Raw genomic sequence first — 13,741 nt, 5'->3', positions numbered from 1 at the left:
AAATTTTTTGTAGAGATAAGGTCTTACTATATTGCCCAGGCTGGTCTTGAACTCTTGGCCTCAAGCCAACTCCTACCTCGACCTTCCAAAGTGTTGGGATTACAAAATATTACAGGAGTGACCAACTGCACTGAGCTAAAAACCAGGGTTTTAAATACTTACAATATTTTTAATGCTACATCTGATTGTGAAGGTGGGTTACTCCAAGCTTTTTGGGAATTTACTCCAAGCTTTTTGGGAATGATACTATCGTGATCATTTTAGTGAGCCTGTAAATTGAGAAAGGCATTGAAATTGATTGAGAAAGGCACTGAAAATCTGTCATTCCCATGAACAATCAAAGGGTGATGTCTAAAATTCTCTCTCATCACCCATGCACATAACCAGGTATGTGAGGCAGTTGGGTTGCAAGAGCTGAATCTAGAAACTCCCAGGCAGGGCTCCTCCTCTCCAGCTCTGAGGTGTGTGTACTGATGGCCCCCTACACCTCCCAGTTTGCCAGCTCTTCTGTCATCTAGGAAAGGGAAGAAATTTGAGAGCAGTGGCCTCTGTGTTCCAGGAATATTTGTGTTTCCCACAAATCTCTGGAAAGCAGAAAATTTGCCACAAGGGCAGCACACGGTATGAGTCACAAAGGCAAGGACCTGCGGGAGAACACTTCTCCAGGACCTTCAAATAAGAAGGTCTTTCCTAAATGTACTTGGCTCAGTGTGGCAGATGCACTGGGCTAGCAGCAGTCAGATGTGGGTTAAAAGCAAGGCACAATCATTTATTAGCTATAAATTTGGGCAAGTCACTTCTTAAGAATAAGTTTCTTCATCTGTAAACAGAATAGTAATACCTTCCTTATACCTTAAATTGGTATGGAAGTAAATGAGTAAAAACCTCAGGGTTTTTCTGAGTTTAAATGAGACAATTCAGGTAATATGCTTAGCACAATACCTGGTACCCAGTAGGTACTCTGCAGTATTTATGATGATGATGATGATGATGATGATGATGATGATGATGATGACGACAAAGAAATACAAGGAAATGTCAACACCTTAACAGTGTATTCATAGATCTACAAAATGTTTAATTTCAGTGTTCTGGCAACAACTAAATACATAAAGATAATCTAAGAAGTCAAGATTTTAGCACATAAAAATAAATATAAAAACAAGTGAACAATAATCATTTATATGTAGTTTCATAACTAGAAAAAAGAATAACCTAGATTTTTTTCTTAACCTAGAAAATCTAGATTAAAAAAATATAAAAATCTTGTGCTTTTGATATAAAACACAAATAATAAGGACATGAGAAAAGAATATCCCTTTCTAGTAATCAAATAATAGCAATGAGAAGTTGGATTTTTAGATCTAAAATAAAAGTGCAAATAGTTCATAATATCCCTGATGGTAAGGTTGTGATAAAACTAGTATGATTATTCTCTGCTAGGTGCCTTGGAAATTGGTACTATCTTCTTAGGAATATGGCAATATGTAACAAAAGCCATACAATATTCTACTCCTGGGTCCTTCTCCTAGGGAAGTAAGTCAACAGAGGCAAAAAGAGGTGTATACAAAAACCAAATATAAAAACAAACAAATCTTTCCTCCCTCCTTCCTCCCCCCGCCAAAAAATGACAGCTGGAAACAGCCTAAATTTCCAACTTAGTTGAATTGTTTAATATATTAGAGTTCATCAATATGAGAGAATATTATGCACCTGCTAATTGTGAAGACTATGTATAAACATGGAGAATATTTAAGATCTGATGTTTAACTAGCATATACACTATTATTGTAGCTATGAGAAAGAAATACTGCATATTTAGAAATCAATACACAAAAATGAAAACAACTATGTTTGGGGAAATGATTATGTACTTATTTGGTTAAATAGTTTTTAAATCTTGTTATATTTAAACTTTTCTAAAAATGATGCGATTACAAGCAGTGGCTCTTTGGGATCACCTAATAAATACCTACTAAATTCCACACGGGACAACGAGCTCTGCCATCCTGCAATGGCTCCTATGACCTAGTTCCAGGGCCATTCTGAATGGACAGAGGTCTTCACAATGGAGGTGGAGATGCAGGGAGTTCTATGCCATGAAATGGTTAATGATTCTCTTTTGTAATTGTGTTTTCTGTTTGCTGCCTTAGTTCTAAAAGGAGGCAAAACAACTATAGTTTATTCTACCTTTTCTAGGCATAGTTCTTCTCTTACCTTTGTGATCCCTAAATTAATATAAAATGTCTAATTAGGGCCGGGCACGGTGGCTCACGCCTGTAATCCCAGCACTTTGGGAGGCCTAGGCGGGCGGATCACGAGGTCAGGAGATCGAGACCATCCTGGCTAACACGGTGAAACCCCGTCTCTACTAAAAATACAAAAAAATTAGCTGGGCGTGGTGGCGGGCGCCCATAGTCCCAGCTACTCGGGAGGCTGAGGCAGGAGAATCGCTTGAACCCGGGAGGCAGAGCTTGCAGTGAGCCGAGATCGTGCCACTGCACTCCAGCCTGGGCGACAGAGTGAGACTCCACCTCAAAAAAAAAAAAAAAAAAAAATCTAATTAGTTTTTTTCCTCCATTGGTGATCCCCAAATTAGTATCAAATGTCAAACAAAGTAAACCAAAGTACAAATAAAGGTAAAACTGCTCTTGCAAAGGGCTAAAATAGCAATGTTTACTAGAAGCATTCAAGAGCCAGTTCAATTTCCTTTTTCTCATTAAGTGGTAAAACAGTAATGCCAAGACCACATCCCAGAATCTCCAGGGTAACAGAGGCCCAACGAAGGGCTACACAGAGAAACTTGAAAGTGAACTGGCGTAGTTCTCTACACACAGAAATTATTCTACAAAGATCTCTTGCAAAGCAGTGTCACCAGTAGCATCACTGCCACTAAGCCAATGACCCAGGAATTGAGGAAAGGAAAACACCCATAAAGAAAAAAACAAAAAAAAAGCCCCAAGGACTGGTACCCACAGTAAATGTCTGCCTGGGTCTCCCTAGACTGTCTTAGGTGAGTTTACCCAGGAATGTTTCTCTCCTACATGTTTGCCTTCCTTTGTTTAAGCCTTTATTCCTCCTAAATGGAAATAAATACCCCCAACTGGGGAACAGGGAGTTTGGAGTGTGTGCAAGAGTGTGGATTCATTAAAACTTAACGAGCAGAGTACTTAAGTGAATGAGTTTACTGGAACTTGTTGGGGGAAGTAGGTTTTGTTAGCTGGTAGGATGAAGAGAATAGGCTTGGTACCAAGTCACCGAGAAAAAATGATAGAGTTGTGTTCTGTTTCCATTTTGGCCATCATGTAACATTCTGCTTTTCCTAAAAATCACCTACATGTCTCTACTGATTTTTTTTTTAATGGTGACTACAACTTTTCAGCATCTGCTGACTTCAGGACTATTTTAATTCTCAACTATAACCAGCCAGATAACTCTGGTTCCAAATTACATAGTGAAAAAAGAGATGACTCTTTTTTTTTGAGATAGTGTCTCACTCTGTCGCCTAGGCTGGAGTGCAGTGGTGTGATCTCGGCTCACTGCAACCTCCGTCTCCCGGATTCAAGCAATTCTTCTGCCTCAGCCTCCTGAGTAGCTGGGACTACAGGTGTGCACCACCACCACCGACTAATTTTTTTGTATCTTTAGTAGAGACGTTTCACTATGTTGGCCAGGCTGGCCTCGAACTCCTGACCTCAGGTGATCCATCCGTCTTGGCCTCCCAGAGTGCTAAGATTACAGGCATGAGCCACCACGCCTAGCCAGATGATCTTTTCTTTTTTTTTTTTGAGACAGAATCTCGCTCTGTCGCCTAGGCTGGCATGCAGTGGCGCCATCTTGGCTCACTGCAAGCTGCGCCTCCCAGGTTCATGCCATTCTCCTGCCTCAGCCTCCCAAGTAGCTGGGACTACAGGCACCTGCCACCATGCCTGGCTAATTTTTTTGTATTTTTCCAGTAGAGATGGAGTTTCACCATGTTAGCCAGGATTCCTGACCTCAGGATCCACCTGCCTCTGGCTCCCAAAGTGCTGGGATTACAGGCGTGAGCCACTGCGCCTGGCCTGGCTGATCTTTATACTAGACACTTGAGTCTACACTGAATCCTGTCTACATCTAAAACCAGTATCTGCATAAGATGAAAGAGAATCTCAAGAGTTCAAACTTCCATAAACAGCACTGTTTTTAATCTGTTGCCTACAACATACCAATGAGAAAAATCATGGTATCGTATCATAAACTGCTATGCAAATGATGCTATTTGTAAGTATTAACATAATTTAGTGCTTACAGTCATATTCTCATTTCTAATAATTCTCCCAGAATGGAGTCTTTCTCTGGACTCTTAGCCTGCAGGATAGTCTTTCATCAAGAAGCTGAAATTTTTAATAACCTGCCAGCATATGTTTTGTATGTGCCAGGCTAGGCTTGATGACACAACATCTTCATTATCAAAAGAAACAGGTCTACAAACTGTAATAGGACATTAAAACATGCCTGTGCTCGTAAAGTAATGCTTTGATGTCTAAATGTGCACCATTACGATGGTCTTCTGGAACAAAGGAGAATTCTAATCCTAAATTCTCAATAGCTACACTCAGTGGAGGCTGCAGCTCACCTCCACTCCGAATATGATTTCACTTTGAAGGCAAAAGAATGTCAATAGGCTCCTACAAAAAAAAAAAAAAGAGGCACCTTTTCAGAACTACTTTATTTTTATTTTTGGCTTCAGATCATGGCTAAGCACTGGCTTCAGACTGTAAAGAGATTTCCAAATAATTATATTTTTCTTGTTAAGTTTTAAAAAATGATTTAGATAGATTATTAATTATTCAAGAGCTTTCCATTTAATAACATTAACAACAGTGCCAAATGTATTTGGTGCCAATTAAAAATGCTACGGTTTAAAATAACTGAAATTTAAATAATGCACAGTGAGGCTTCTAAATGCAGCCAAATGTCAGTATTTAAAATATTTTTTAAAGTCAAACATTTCAAATTTATCATAGTCTAATGTCAACAGAATTCTTTAAAAATTATTGGTTTGAAATACTGAAGCCAACACATACTTTGCACATTAACACTTCAATGTTTTAAATAAAAAAGCCATATTTTTATGGTTTCATCTTAACAATGTTGCTTTAAAAAAAAAACTATACAATATGAAATAAAATCTAGTTCAAAGAGAATATAAAGGAAATCTCTATGGGCCTCAAAATTAAATACATTTTCTTTGTTTTATATTTATCTAGAAGAGTAATTCATTTTAGTATCCTTTAAATAATATGTAAAAAGCTGGCCATGACAGGTACTGCATTTAGTCCATTTACTGATGGAAGGGAGGAACGAAGCCCAGAATAGATCATGGGGAAACCAGTCACATTTGTCAAAGGGAACTCTCTCTCCTGACTGTTCTCTAGATTTATTCATCACTCCACTTTCCAAGAATAATGTGGTTCCCTCCAGTGTGCCCCTCCCTCTCTATCACTTGTGTCTTGATTCATATAGTTCCGTAGTGGGATGCGCAAAGCAGACGCAAATCACTTTGCACAGCCCACTGCTATGTATGCTGGTAGGGAAGGAACCAGTTAAGGGAATTTGTGTTGAGATTTTCCTAATCGGTTATGCCTCAACCAGCAGGTCAGCCAAAACAGAGATTTGGGATTAAGAGAAGTCAGGCAAGTCTGGGGATTTCTGGATGCATAGCAGGATAGTTTTAGAATGGCAGGTTTAATTTATATATTAAACCATATAAAATTAGTTTAATTAAGCAAATTTGGAATGGACTAAAAGGTTGTACAATTCATCCCTTCACAAATGTGCATGCAAAAAATCTATACACGTCCATTCATGCTAAGACTTCTTACCTACAGCTCAGCTTTTGCTGGGAGATTTTCTGGCTGGAATGTACTATTTTCTCAGCGTCTCACAGGGATCAGCAGTTACATAAATTTCCTTGAATTGTCTTCAAAAACATATGACTGCTGACAGAATGCTATTATACATTCGCTTCCAGGTGACAACCATTCACTAATAGAATTTCTATCTCATAATAAAATACAGCTAGCTTAATAACAACAGTTGTTAGAAGCACATGATCAAGAACCACTTAGGGCAAATTATAAGATTTGTAATGTTACCTGAATGTGATAAAAAATTACTTCCTAATTATCATAATCAATTTCAAGATGTGAATGAGGACTTTTAGGGCCCAGAGAAGAAACACTGAAAATAACCCAAACTGTGATTCATACTTGTAATCCCAGCACTTTGGGAGGCTGAGATAGGCATATTGCTTGAGCTCAGGAGTTCGAGACCAGCCTGAGCAACATAAGGAGACCCTCCCTGTCTCAATAAAAAAAAAAAAAAAACACACACACACACAGAAAAAATTAGCCAGGCGTGGTGGCGCATGCCTGTAGTCCCCTCTACTCAGAAGGCTGAGGTGGAAGGATCGCTTGAGCCAGGGAGGCAGAGGTTACAGTGAGCCCTGATTTTACCACTGCACTCCAGCCTGGGCAACAAAGTGAGGCCCCATCTCAAAAAAAAGAAAAAAAAAGAAAAGAACTCAGTCAATCCCCATTCATTGTGTATATAAGGAAAAAGGTCCCAAGAAAGGCACTGCTGGCAGGTGACAGAGCTAAGTAGAGAGGAAAGTACTTTCATCTCTTAGCTGAACTTTTTGCTTCATCCCCTAACTGTTCGCAGACACTGCGGGTTTAAGTCACCATTGAATACTCACTTGTGCCCATTTCTTTCTCCAGTCTTCAAGGCCATATCTGCTACTCTCCTTGAGCACCCATTTGTAGCACTTTAGGTAGGAAGGAATATCACAAAATGCAGTCCCATTTCCTCGGAACTCAGAGTCCATTTTAAAGAGCCAGCGCTGTATTTGCAGGTGATCAGTTATCAGCTGACTCAGCTGCTCTATCATCTGTGGGGCCGAAGACACAGCTACATTTAATACAGTTCATTTCCTGGGATTCCGCTGTACTTCTCATGTGTCTTTACTTCTAATGGTCAGTTCATTTGGTTATCTTCTAGTTATTAAGACAGATTAAAGAAGTTTAAAGGGATATAAATATGATGTGAAGAAACCATTAACCAGTGACACCAAAGACATGTTTAAAAGCAAGTCTTATTATGAGAAATTCTGAAATTATCATTTTGCTGGCTTTTGAAGGCAAAAGAAACAATCCCTGAATACCTGTAATTGAATCTTGATATTGTTTTCTTTCTTTTTCGGAGAATTATGCATTTACTTATTGATTCCTCAAATGATGTTTTAATTGTTTCAAGACTATAAAGAGTTATAGTCTTGAAAACTTTAACTGGGGATTTGTTGAGCTTTTCACTGCTATAAACTATAAAACATTTAATTTTTTCCTCATTAATGTACAAGAAATACATTTGTTTGGCTGGCCAATTGGCCGAGTTTAGTATATGTGTGATATAAACAAGTATATTATAGAAGACGACAGATAAAGGTGATAAAACATTTGTGAAAGCAACCTTCCTGGAATACACACCTACTTGCCATTTTATTTGAAACATTTCCTCAAGAACTGGGCTCAAACACATGGGAGTTTAAGGGACAGAACAGTACTCCAAGCTCAAGTATCAGAATAATGATGATGATGATCTCTAAGATAACTGAACTCTCAGTAGGAGACAGGCCTTTGGCTCATCTCAGTTCTGTGCATGAATTTTCTCATTTAATGCAATAATCTATGAGGTGGACTCAATTATTAGTTTTCTTTTATATGTAAATAAACTGAGGTTCCGCTAATTTAAATAACTTGCCCACAATCACACAGCACTGAGTAGCAGAGTAGGAATTCCGTTCAAGTTGCTTTGACTCCAAAACCTATGCTCATTCCCTCTTCACTGTGCTGCCTATCCCAACCCACAGAGAGGTGGAGAAGGGTGAAGTCAGAAGAGGAGCAATAGAAGCCACTTTCCTGACAGTCAATAAGCCATTTGGGGTGAGTTTGAATCAGATAAAAGTCTATAGCAAGATGACTTAATTATAAGTAATACTCTCCTGGCAGAGCCTGGGAGAAAAATACCTCATTAGATTACAAAATGATTTTTCTGTCTTGTCTTCCTATCAGACTTTCCAGTCTATGCTTCCCAGAAAGCAACAAAATAACACTAAGCATTTTGTCTCGCGAGCCCTCCCATGCCGTTCTTGGCTGTGGTTTTCTGTACGGAAGGACTCTGTGACACTCTGATCCTCTTTTTTGATCAGTTCTCTTTGCCCACAATTTTTTTTTTTTAAACTAAAGAGTGTGAAAGGACTCATGGTTTACAGTTCTGTTGAGGTTTGGAGCTATCAGATTAAAGTTTTTGATTAAAGGCCTGATCTGTTCTTCTGGGTTGTATCTGTCCAGCACATCTTCCTGGGGATACTATACTACACGGCAGTGTGGAAGAGATAGCAAAATGGCCATACTTGGGTTCTCTGGAAACCTCATACAACTATGGGGTATTCAGTGAGGGTGAAAATTAAAATTATCGTAGCTCCCTAATTATCAAGTAGTTTGTATTGATAATTTGGGTGTTTAAATGACAGAACTCCGGTCTACAAACCATATGGTGATGAGCACAGCCTAGGAAGGCTTTTAAAATGTGCCTTCAAAGTTGTTTCCTTATTTCTCTAATGTGTTGAGAATATAGATTTTACATTTAATCATATTTTGCTGTATTATGATCACACTTTGCAGAAGTAGAAACGGTCTTTGGCCTGTTAACATCAGAGAAAATTCTTTTGCTAGTGTTAGTAAAGGTGTTCTGGCATAGATTTTTTTAAAATGGCATATTTAGATATATTATATATTTGGAGGTCTCAACTACTAACAGAATTATTATCTATTTCTTCCAAATCCTATTATTTGTTGCTTCTGAGAATCCTATAAATGGGCATCTGTTGATGGATCCCCTACAGTAATGAAAAGGATCAATAGTATTGTAAAGACTGCACCACTGGAAAGAATTATGTGCTATCTTTAAGCGAAAATTGAACAGTGCTTTAAAATAGCATCGCCATTTTTGATTATTTAACCAAAGCTGTCAATATTTCCCATGGAGCATGTTCCAGAAAGAGAACTTTTATAGTTACTTTATGGATCAAAACAGGAAATGCTCACTGTGTTCATGCTAGATTTAAACAAATTAATCCTAAACAAAATGACTTCATGGTATTTCTAAATATCATTTTTCTGTTTCAGTCTATCTGTTCAAAGGATGTAATAAATTTTTTTAGCTGTGATTCGTTTTATCCTGGTAAAGAGCAGAAAAATAATTACTGCTAAAGTCCAACTGAAAGTCAGAAATACTTAATAACCTAAGTTAAAATAATTGCAGCTTTCTTTCACCAGCTTTAAGTTTATGATGCATATCGGTAAAAAGTCGGTGTTATTGATTCATCCCCATCTGTAGATTCAAAATGCTGACATGCTCAGATAGATTAGGTAGGGTAGTCACTATCTGGAAAAATCTCAGTGGAGTATTTTAATTCTTGATGACCTCAGATGTATGTTTTCCAAACAAGCAGAGTAGAACTCAGGTGAAATATTGGTTTATTGTTATACAATTTGCACATACCATAGGTCAAATGACATCTCTCAAATCTGGTATGTCTCTAAGGAGGTTTTTAGTCATACTTCTGAATACTAGCACTAGAGGGAGATTTTACTGCATTAAATGTGCCTGCATCTTTAACTATAATCAACATACGCAGTTCTGAAATATTTCATAGCAAAGATTGCCTGAGATTTTCTCAGTGAAGATGAAGGCAAGACTCAATATAAATATTGCACATACATGTTAAAGTTTTGAAGGTTGTTTAATGTATAGTGCATGTGTGCAATAGTATCATTTAAAAATGTATTTCGCTTGTAATAAGTGTAACAGCCAGATAGATATTCTGCTGGGAAGCAGAGTCAAGCAATATGCCTTGTTATCTTCAAATTCCAGTGGTGGCTAATGACAATGGAAGTGATATAACAGCTCAGGGGGAGCCTCTCTGTTCCACTCCTGCTAAAATTGCCTGCGACTTTCCTAGGTTGTGATACCGTTAAGAGAAACCTCCTTCATGAGCCCATGAAAATTGCCCAAGAATACTCTAGCAAGAGTGAAATACTTGTGGGCAATTTAATAAGCTAATAGTATCTTCAAACTAATCTCTGCAAAGTATGATTTGTTGAAAGGCTAGATTTTTTAGCTCAGTGGCTGTGAGGTGCAGAGCATCACGATCAGGCAACTGAGAGTAGGAGGGGATCCCTAAATATCGTCCCTCACAAACTGACTCATTGTGCACGGTTCTCTGGTTTCCCAAGAAGTGGGTAGGGGGGATAATTGGCTCAGAGTAATGGTCAAGAGGTGTACTGAAACAGAGGTTAGGAAATGTTAACAGCCATTTGTCTTTTAATTTTCTCTATTATGAAAACAGATGGCAGTTAAATGGAAGAACACCTGCCAGGGCTAACTCAAAGAGAAAACGTTTCTAGTGGCTAATACATTTCTCCTAATGTTTTAGGCCCTGACTATCTGCTGGAAGAATGCATAGCCACACACTTGGTCCAAGGCAAAACCAAAAACAGATAGTTTTATTCCTGGAGCTGTCTTACTTCCCCAGTTTTATTCCTGGAGCTGCCTTACTTCCCCTTTCTGAGATCTTTCCCCTCCTCCCTTTAGATCGCTTCCTGAAGAGCGAAGGAAGTCTGCAGCCCTCTGTTCACAGGCCCTCTGCAATCTGACCCAGTGGGGAGGATCACTCACTGGAGTTTTCCAAACCCACTGCTTTTAGCGAAAACTGACTCTCCTATTTCTTAGGATCCTATTTAATGACTGGCTGATATGATGATGAATTAATCCATGTTAAAGCATTAAACATTGATAGCAGATTAGTCCAAATGATATATACATTTTAACAGTGCTTATTCCAAATGAGTAAAGGGTTTGGAAATTCCAGCAATTTCTGCAAGACTAACAGGAAAATACTTTAAAACACGAAGTTCTAAAGTAGATTCCCTGAGGCCGGGCGTAGTTCTTCACGCTGGCAATCCCAGCACTTTGGGAGGCTGAGGTGGGCAGATCACTAGAGGTCAGGAGTTCGAGACCAGCCTGGTCAACATGGTGAAACCCCATCTCTACTAAAAATACAAAAATTAGCCGGAAATCACTGAACCCGGGAGGTGGAGGTTGCAGTGAGCCCAGATCACACCACTGCACTCCAGCCTGGATGACAGAGTGAGACTCCATCTCAGAAATAAATAAATAAAATAGATTCCCTCAAATCAACTCAACTATTCCACCTATCCTTCATTGGGTAGAGCTGGCTCCAGAAGACTTGGAAGTTGTCCAAGATCAAGAGGATGTTTCAAATATTTGAACAGAGCTTCACTTGTCCACCCCACATACCTGTTGCTGACTATAAATGTCATCTATTCCAGGAGGAACTGCCACATTGGCACTGTCAAAGACACGTTTACCTCCAGATTTGGTACTATAAAGATGAGCTAGTTCAGGCTCAGAGCCCAGGATGGGTATGTCTAACATATCGGCCACAGCTAAATCATCTCTGTGGAGGAGCCCGCTGACGATGTAGGCCTCTGTTCCTCGGATGAGATTTTTTATTCTTTTGATTGCCTTGGGACTGTACATCAGGTGAGTGGCCAGGCACATATGATGCTTCTGGGGGAAGATCATATTATTATTGTTAAAAAGTGTCCTTTTTTCTAGTCCATACACCTAATTTATAATGTTGCACATAATAAATACATTATTAATAGCAGGCTGGGTTATGACCTATCCTGTTGTTTAGCAGTTTAAATTGATAAAAGCTGTTGGGGTGAGGTTCCGTAATCGCTCACATCTTTAGTGTGTTGGAAATAGGCTCACTGGGAATAGAACTAATTACTACACATCTGTATTTATTTGATCCACGTGGAATTATCCTTCTGTCAGAAGGAAAAGAGGCTGGCGGCCTTTGGGTAATAGTGATTCATCTCTGCAACACTTCTGGCATGGTTTAACACTAAAGTGTCTGGAAAATCAATACAAAAAATGAAGAAAAAAGCCCCATAGCATTCTTTACTATATAGATTCCTACTCTGGCAACTGTTTAAATGCTTGAGTAGAAAAAAGGCACTTGACCTGATACCCTCCTTCCAAAATTCTACTACTAAATCTGCTTCAGATAACATGCACTTTTATAATGATTATCATGGTTCTAGGCAACAACTCTGGAAAGGATTCACAAGTAGAAAATAATTGAAAATTTCAGCAAGACTCAAATTCATTTTTCAGTGAAAAACTCTTTTTGTTTTATTTTTGACTAGTTAGACCCAGCTCAGCAATACATGTGACTGTCTTATTCAATTAAATAAATAATTCTAGCTAGTCTAATGGGGGCAGAGGAAACAGCTAGATGGTCAGCATACACCAAAACTAACACAGTCATGTTTCTGCTTTCGAGAGGTGGGGAACGAATAACAGTTAACACATAACTGAGACGGGGCAGAGAAGGGCCCTAAGGATCTGCCGAGCCCTCGAGAGGCATGCTGGTGGGGAGAGTTGGAAAGGCAAATACACATTCTCCTTGTGCCTCCGTTTCCTCATCTGTAAAATGAGAGTAATAATAGTATCTACCTCATAAGGATGCTGTAAGGATTAAATGAGATAATGTATGTAAATTACTTATAACAGTGCCTTGGATACAATAAAGACTTAATGAATGTTAGCTGGTACTATTATTACGAAAGAGGTTGGGGTTGAGGTGAATTCTGAAGGATGGGTGAGATTTTATCAGGTGAAGATGGGCATGGGAAAGACATTACCTAAGGATAGAATACAATAATCCAAGATTGTTTTCCTCCCTCTAGAGAAGAGGGCAGCATGGCACACAGGAAAGTGATGGGGCTTTAAAGTGAAACAGGTCTGGCTTTGAATCCAGCTCTGTCACTTATAAGCTCCATTAATGTAGGCAAGTAACTTAGACACCCCCTGAGCTTGTTTCTTCACCTGTTAAATAAGAATAAAAATTACCCATTTGTTGGGGTTGCTCTAAGGCTTTTAAAATAAGATCACAAATGTAAAATTCCTAGTATAATACACAGCATTGATGCTCAACAAATGGTAATAATTATTTTTATAGAGAAAACCCTCTCAAAAATAAAGTCAGGTTAGGTGTCGTGGCTCACACCTGTAATCCCAGTACTTTGGGAGGCCATGGCGGGCAGATCACTTGAGCCCAGGACTTTGAGACCAGCCTGGGCAATGTGGCAAAACCCCCTATCTACAAAAAAATTAGCCAGGTACGTGGTGGTACACACCTGTGGTCCCAGCTACTCAAAGGCTGAGGCAGGAGAATCGCTTGAGCCAGGGAGATCAAGGCTGCAGTGAACCAAGATCATGCCACTGCACTCCGGCCTGTGTGACACAGTAAGACCCTGTCTCAAAATAATAAAAAATAAAGTCATTAAAATGTTACACAATTAATATAATGTAAAAGTGCCAGAGTCTCAAGGGAGTTGAAGGGATTTTATAGACTAGCATCTACTACCCCAATTCTAGTGAAAAATTGTCTACTTACTGCAGCATAAAAACATGGAGAAATGCTAAGTGATTGTTTCAAGGAATATCAGATGCACCAGTTTGCAGATTGTAGTGATTGTTTCAAGGAATATCAGATGCACCAGTTTGCAGATTGTAGTGATTGTTTCAAGGAATATCAGATGCA

General features: G+C 38.9%; 1 protein-coding gene across 1 annotated transcript in view; it reads right to left on the bottom strand.

Annotated features, from left to right (window-relative positions):
• IQCH (IQ motif containing H) overlaps positions 1-13,741 on the bottom strand; it is a 150,724-nt gene that overhangs the window by 92,029 nt on the left and 44,954 nt on the right. Inside the window, exon 7 of the mRNA XM_011968588.1 lies at positions 6,740-6,931. Coding sequence (XP_011823978.1) covers positions 6,740-6,931 — 192 coding nt within the window. The remainder of the gene's footprint in view (positions 1-6,739; positions 6,932-13,741) is intronic.

Source organism: Mandrillus leucophaeus, unplaced genomic scaffold (assembly GCF_000951045.1).
Source record: "Mandrillus leucophaeus isolate KB7577 unplaced genomic scaffold, Mleu.le_1.0 Scaffold12, whole genome shotgun sequence".
NCBI classification, from domain to species: Eukaryota; Metazoa; Chordata; class Mammalia; order Primates; family Cercopithecidae; genus Mandrillus; species Mandrillus leucophaeus.
This window is presented reverse-complemented; position numbering and strand designations above follow the sequence as displayed.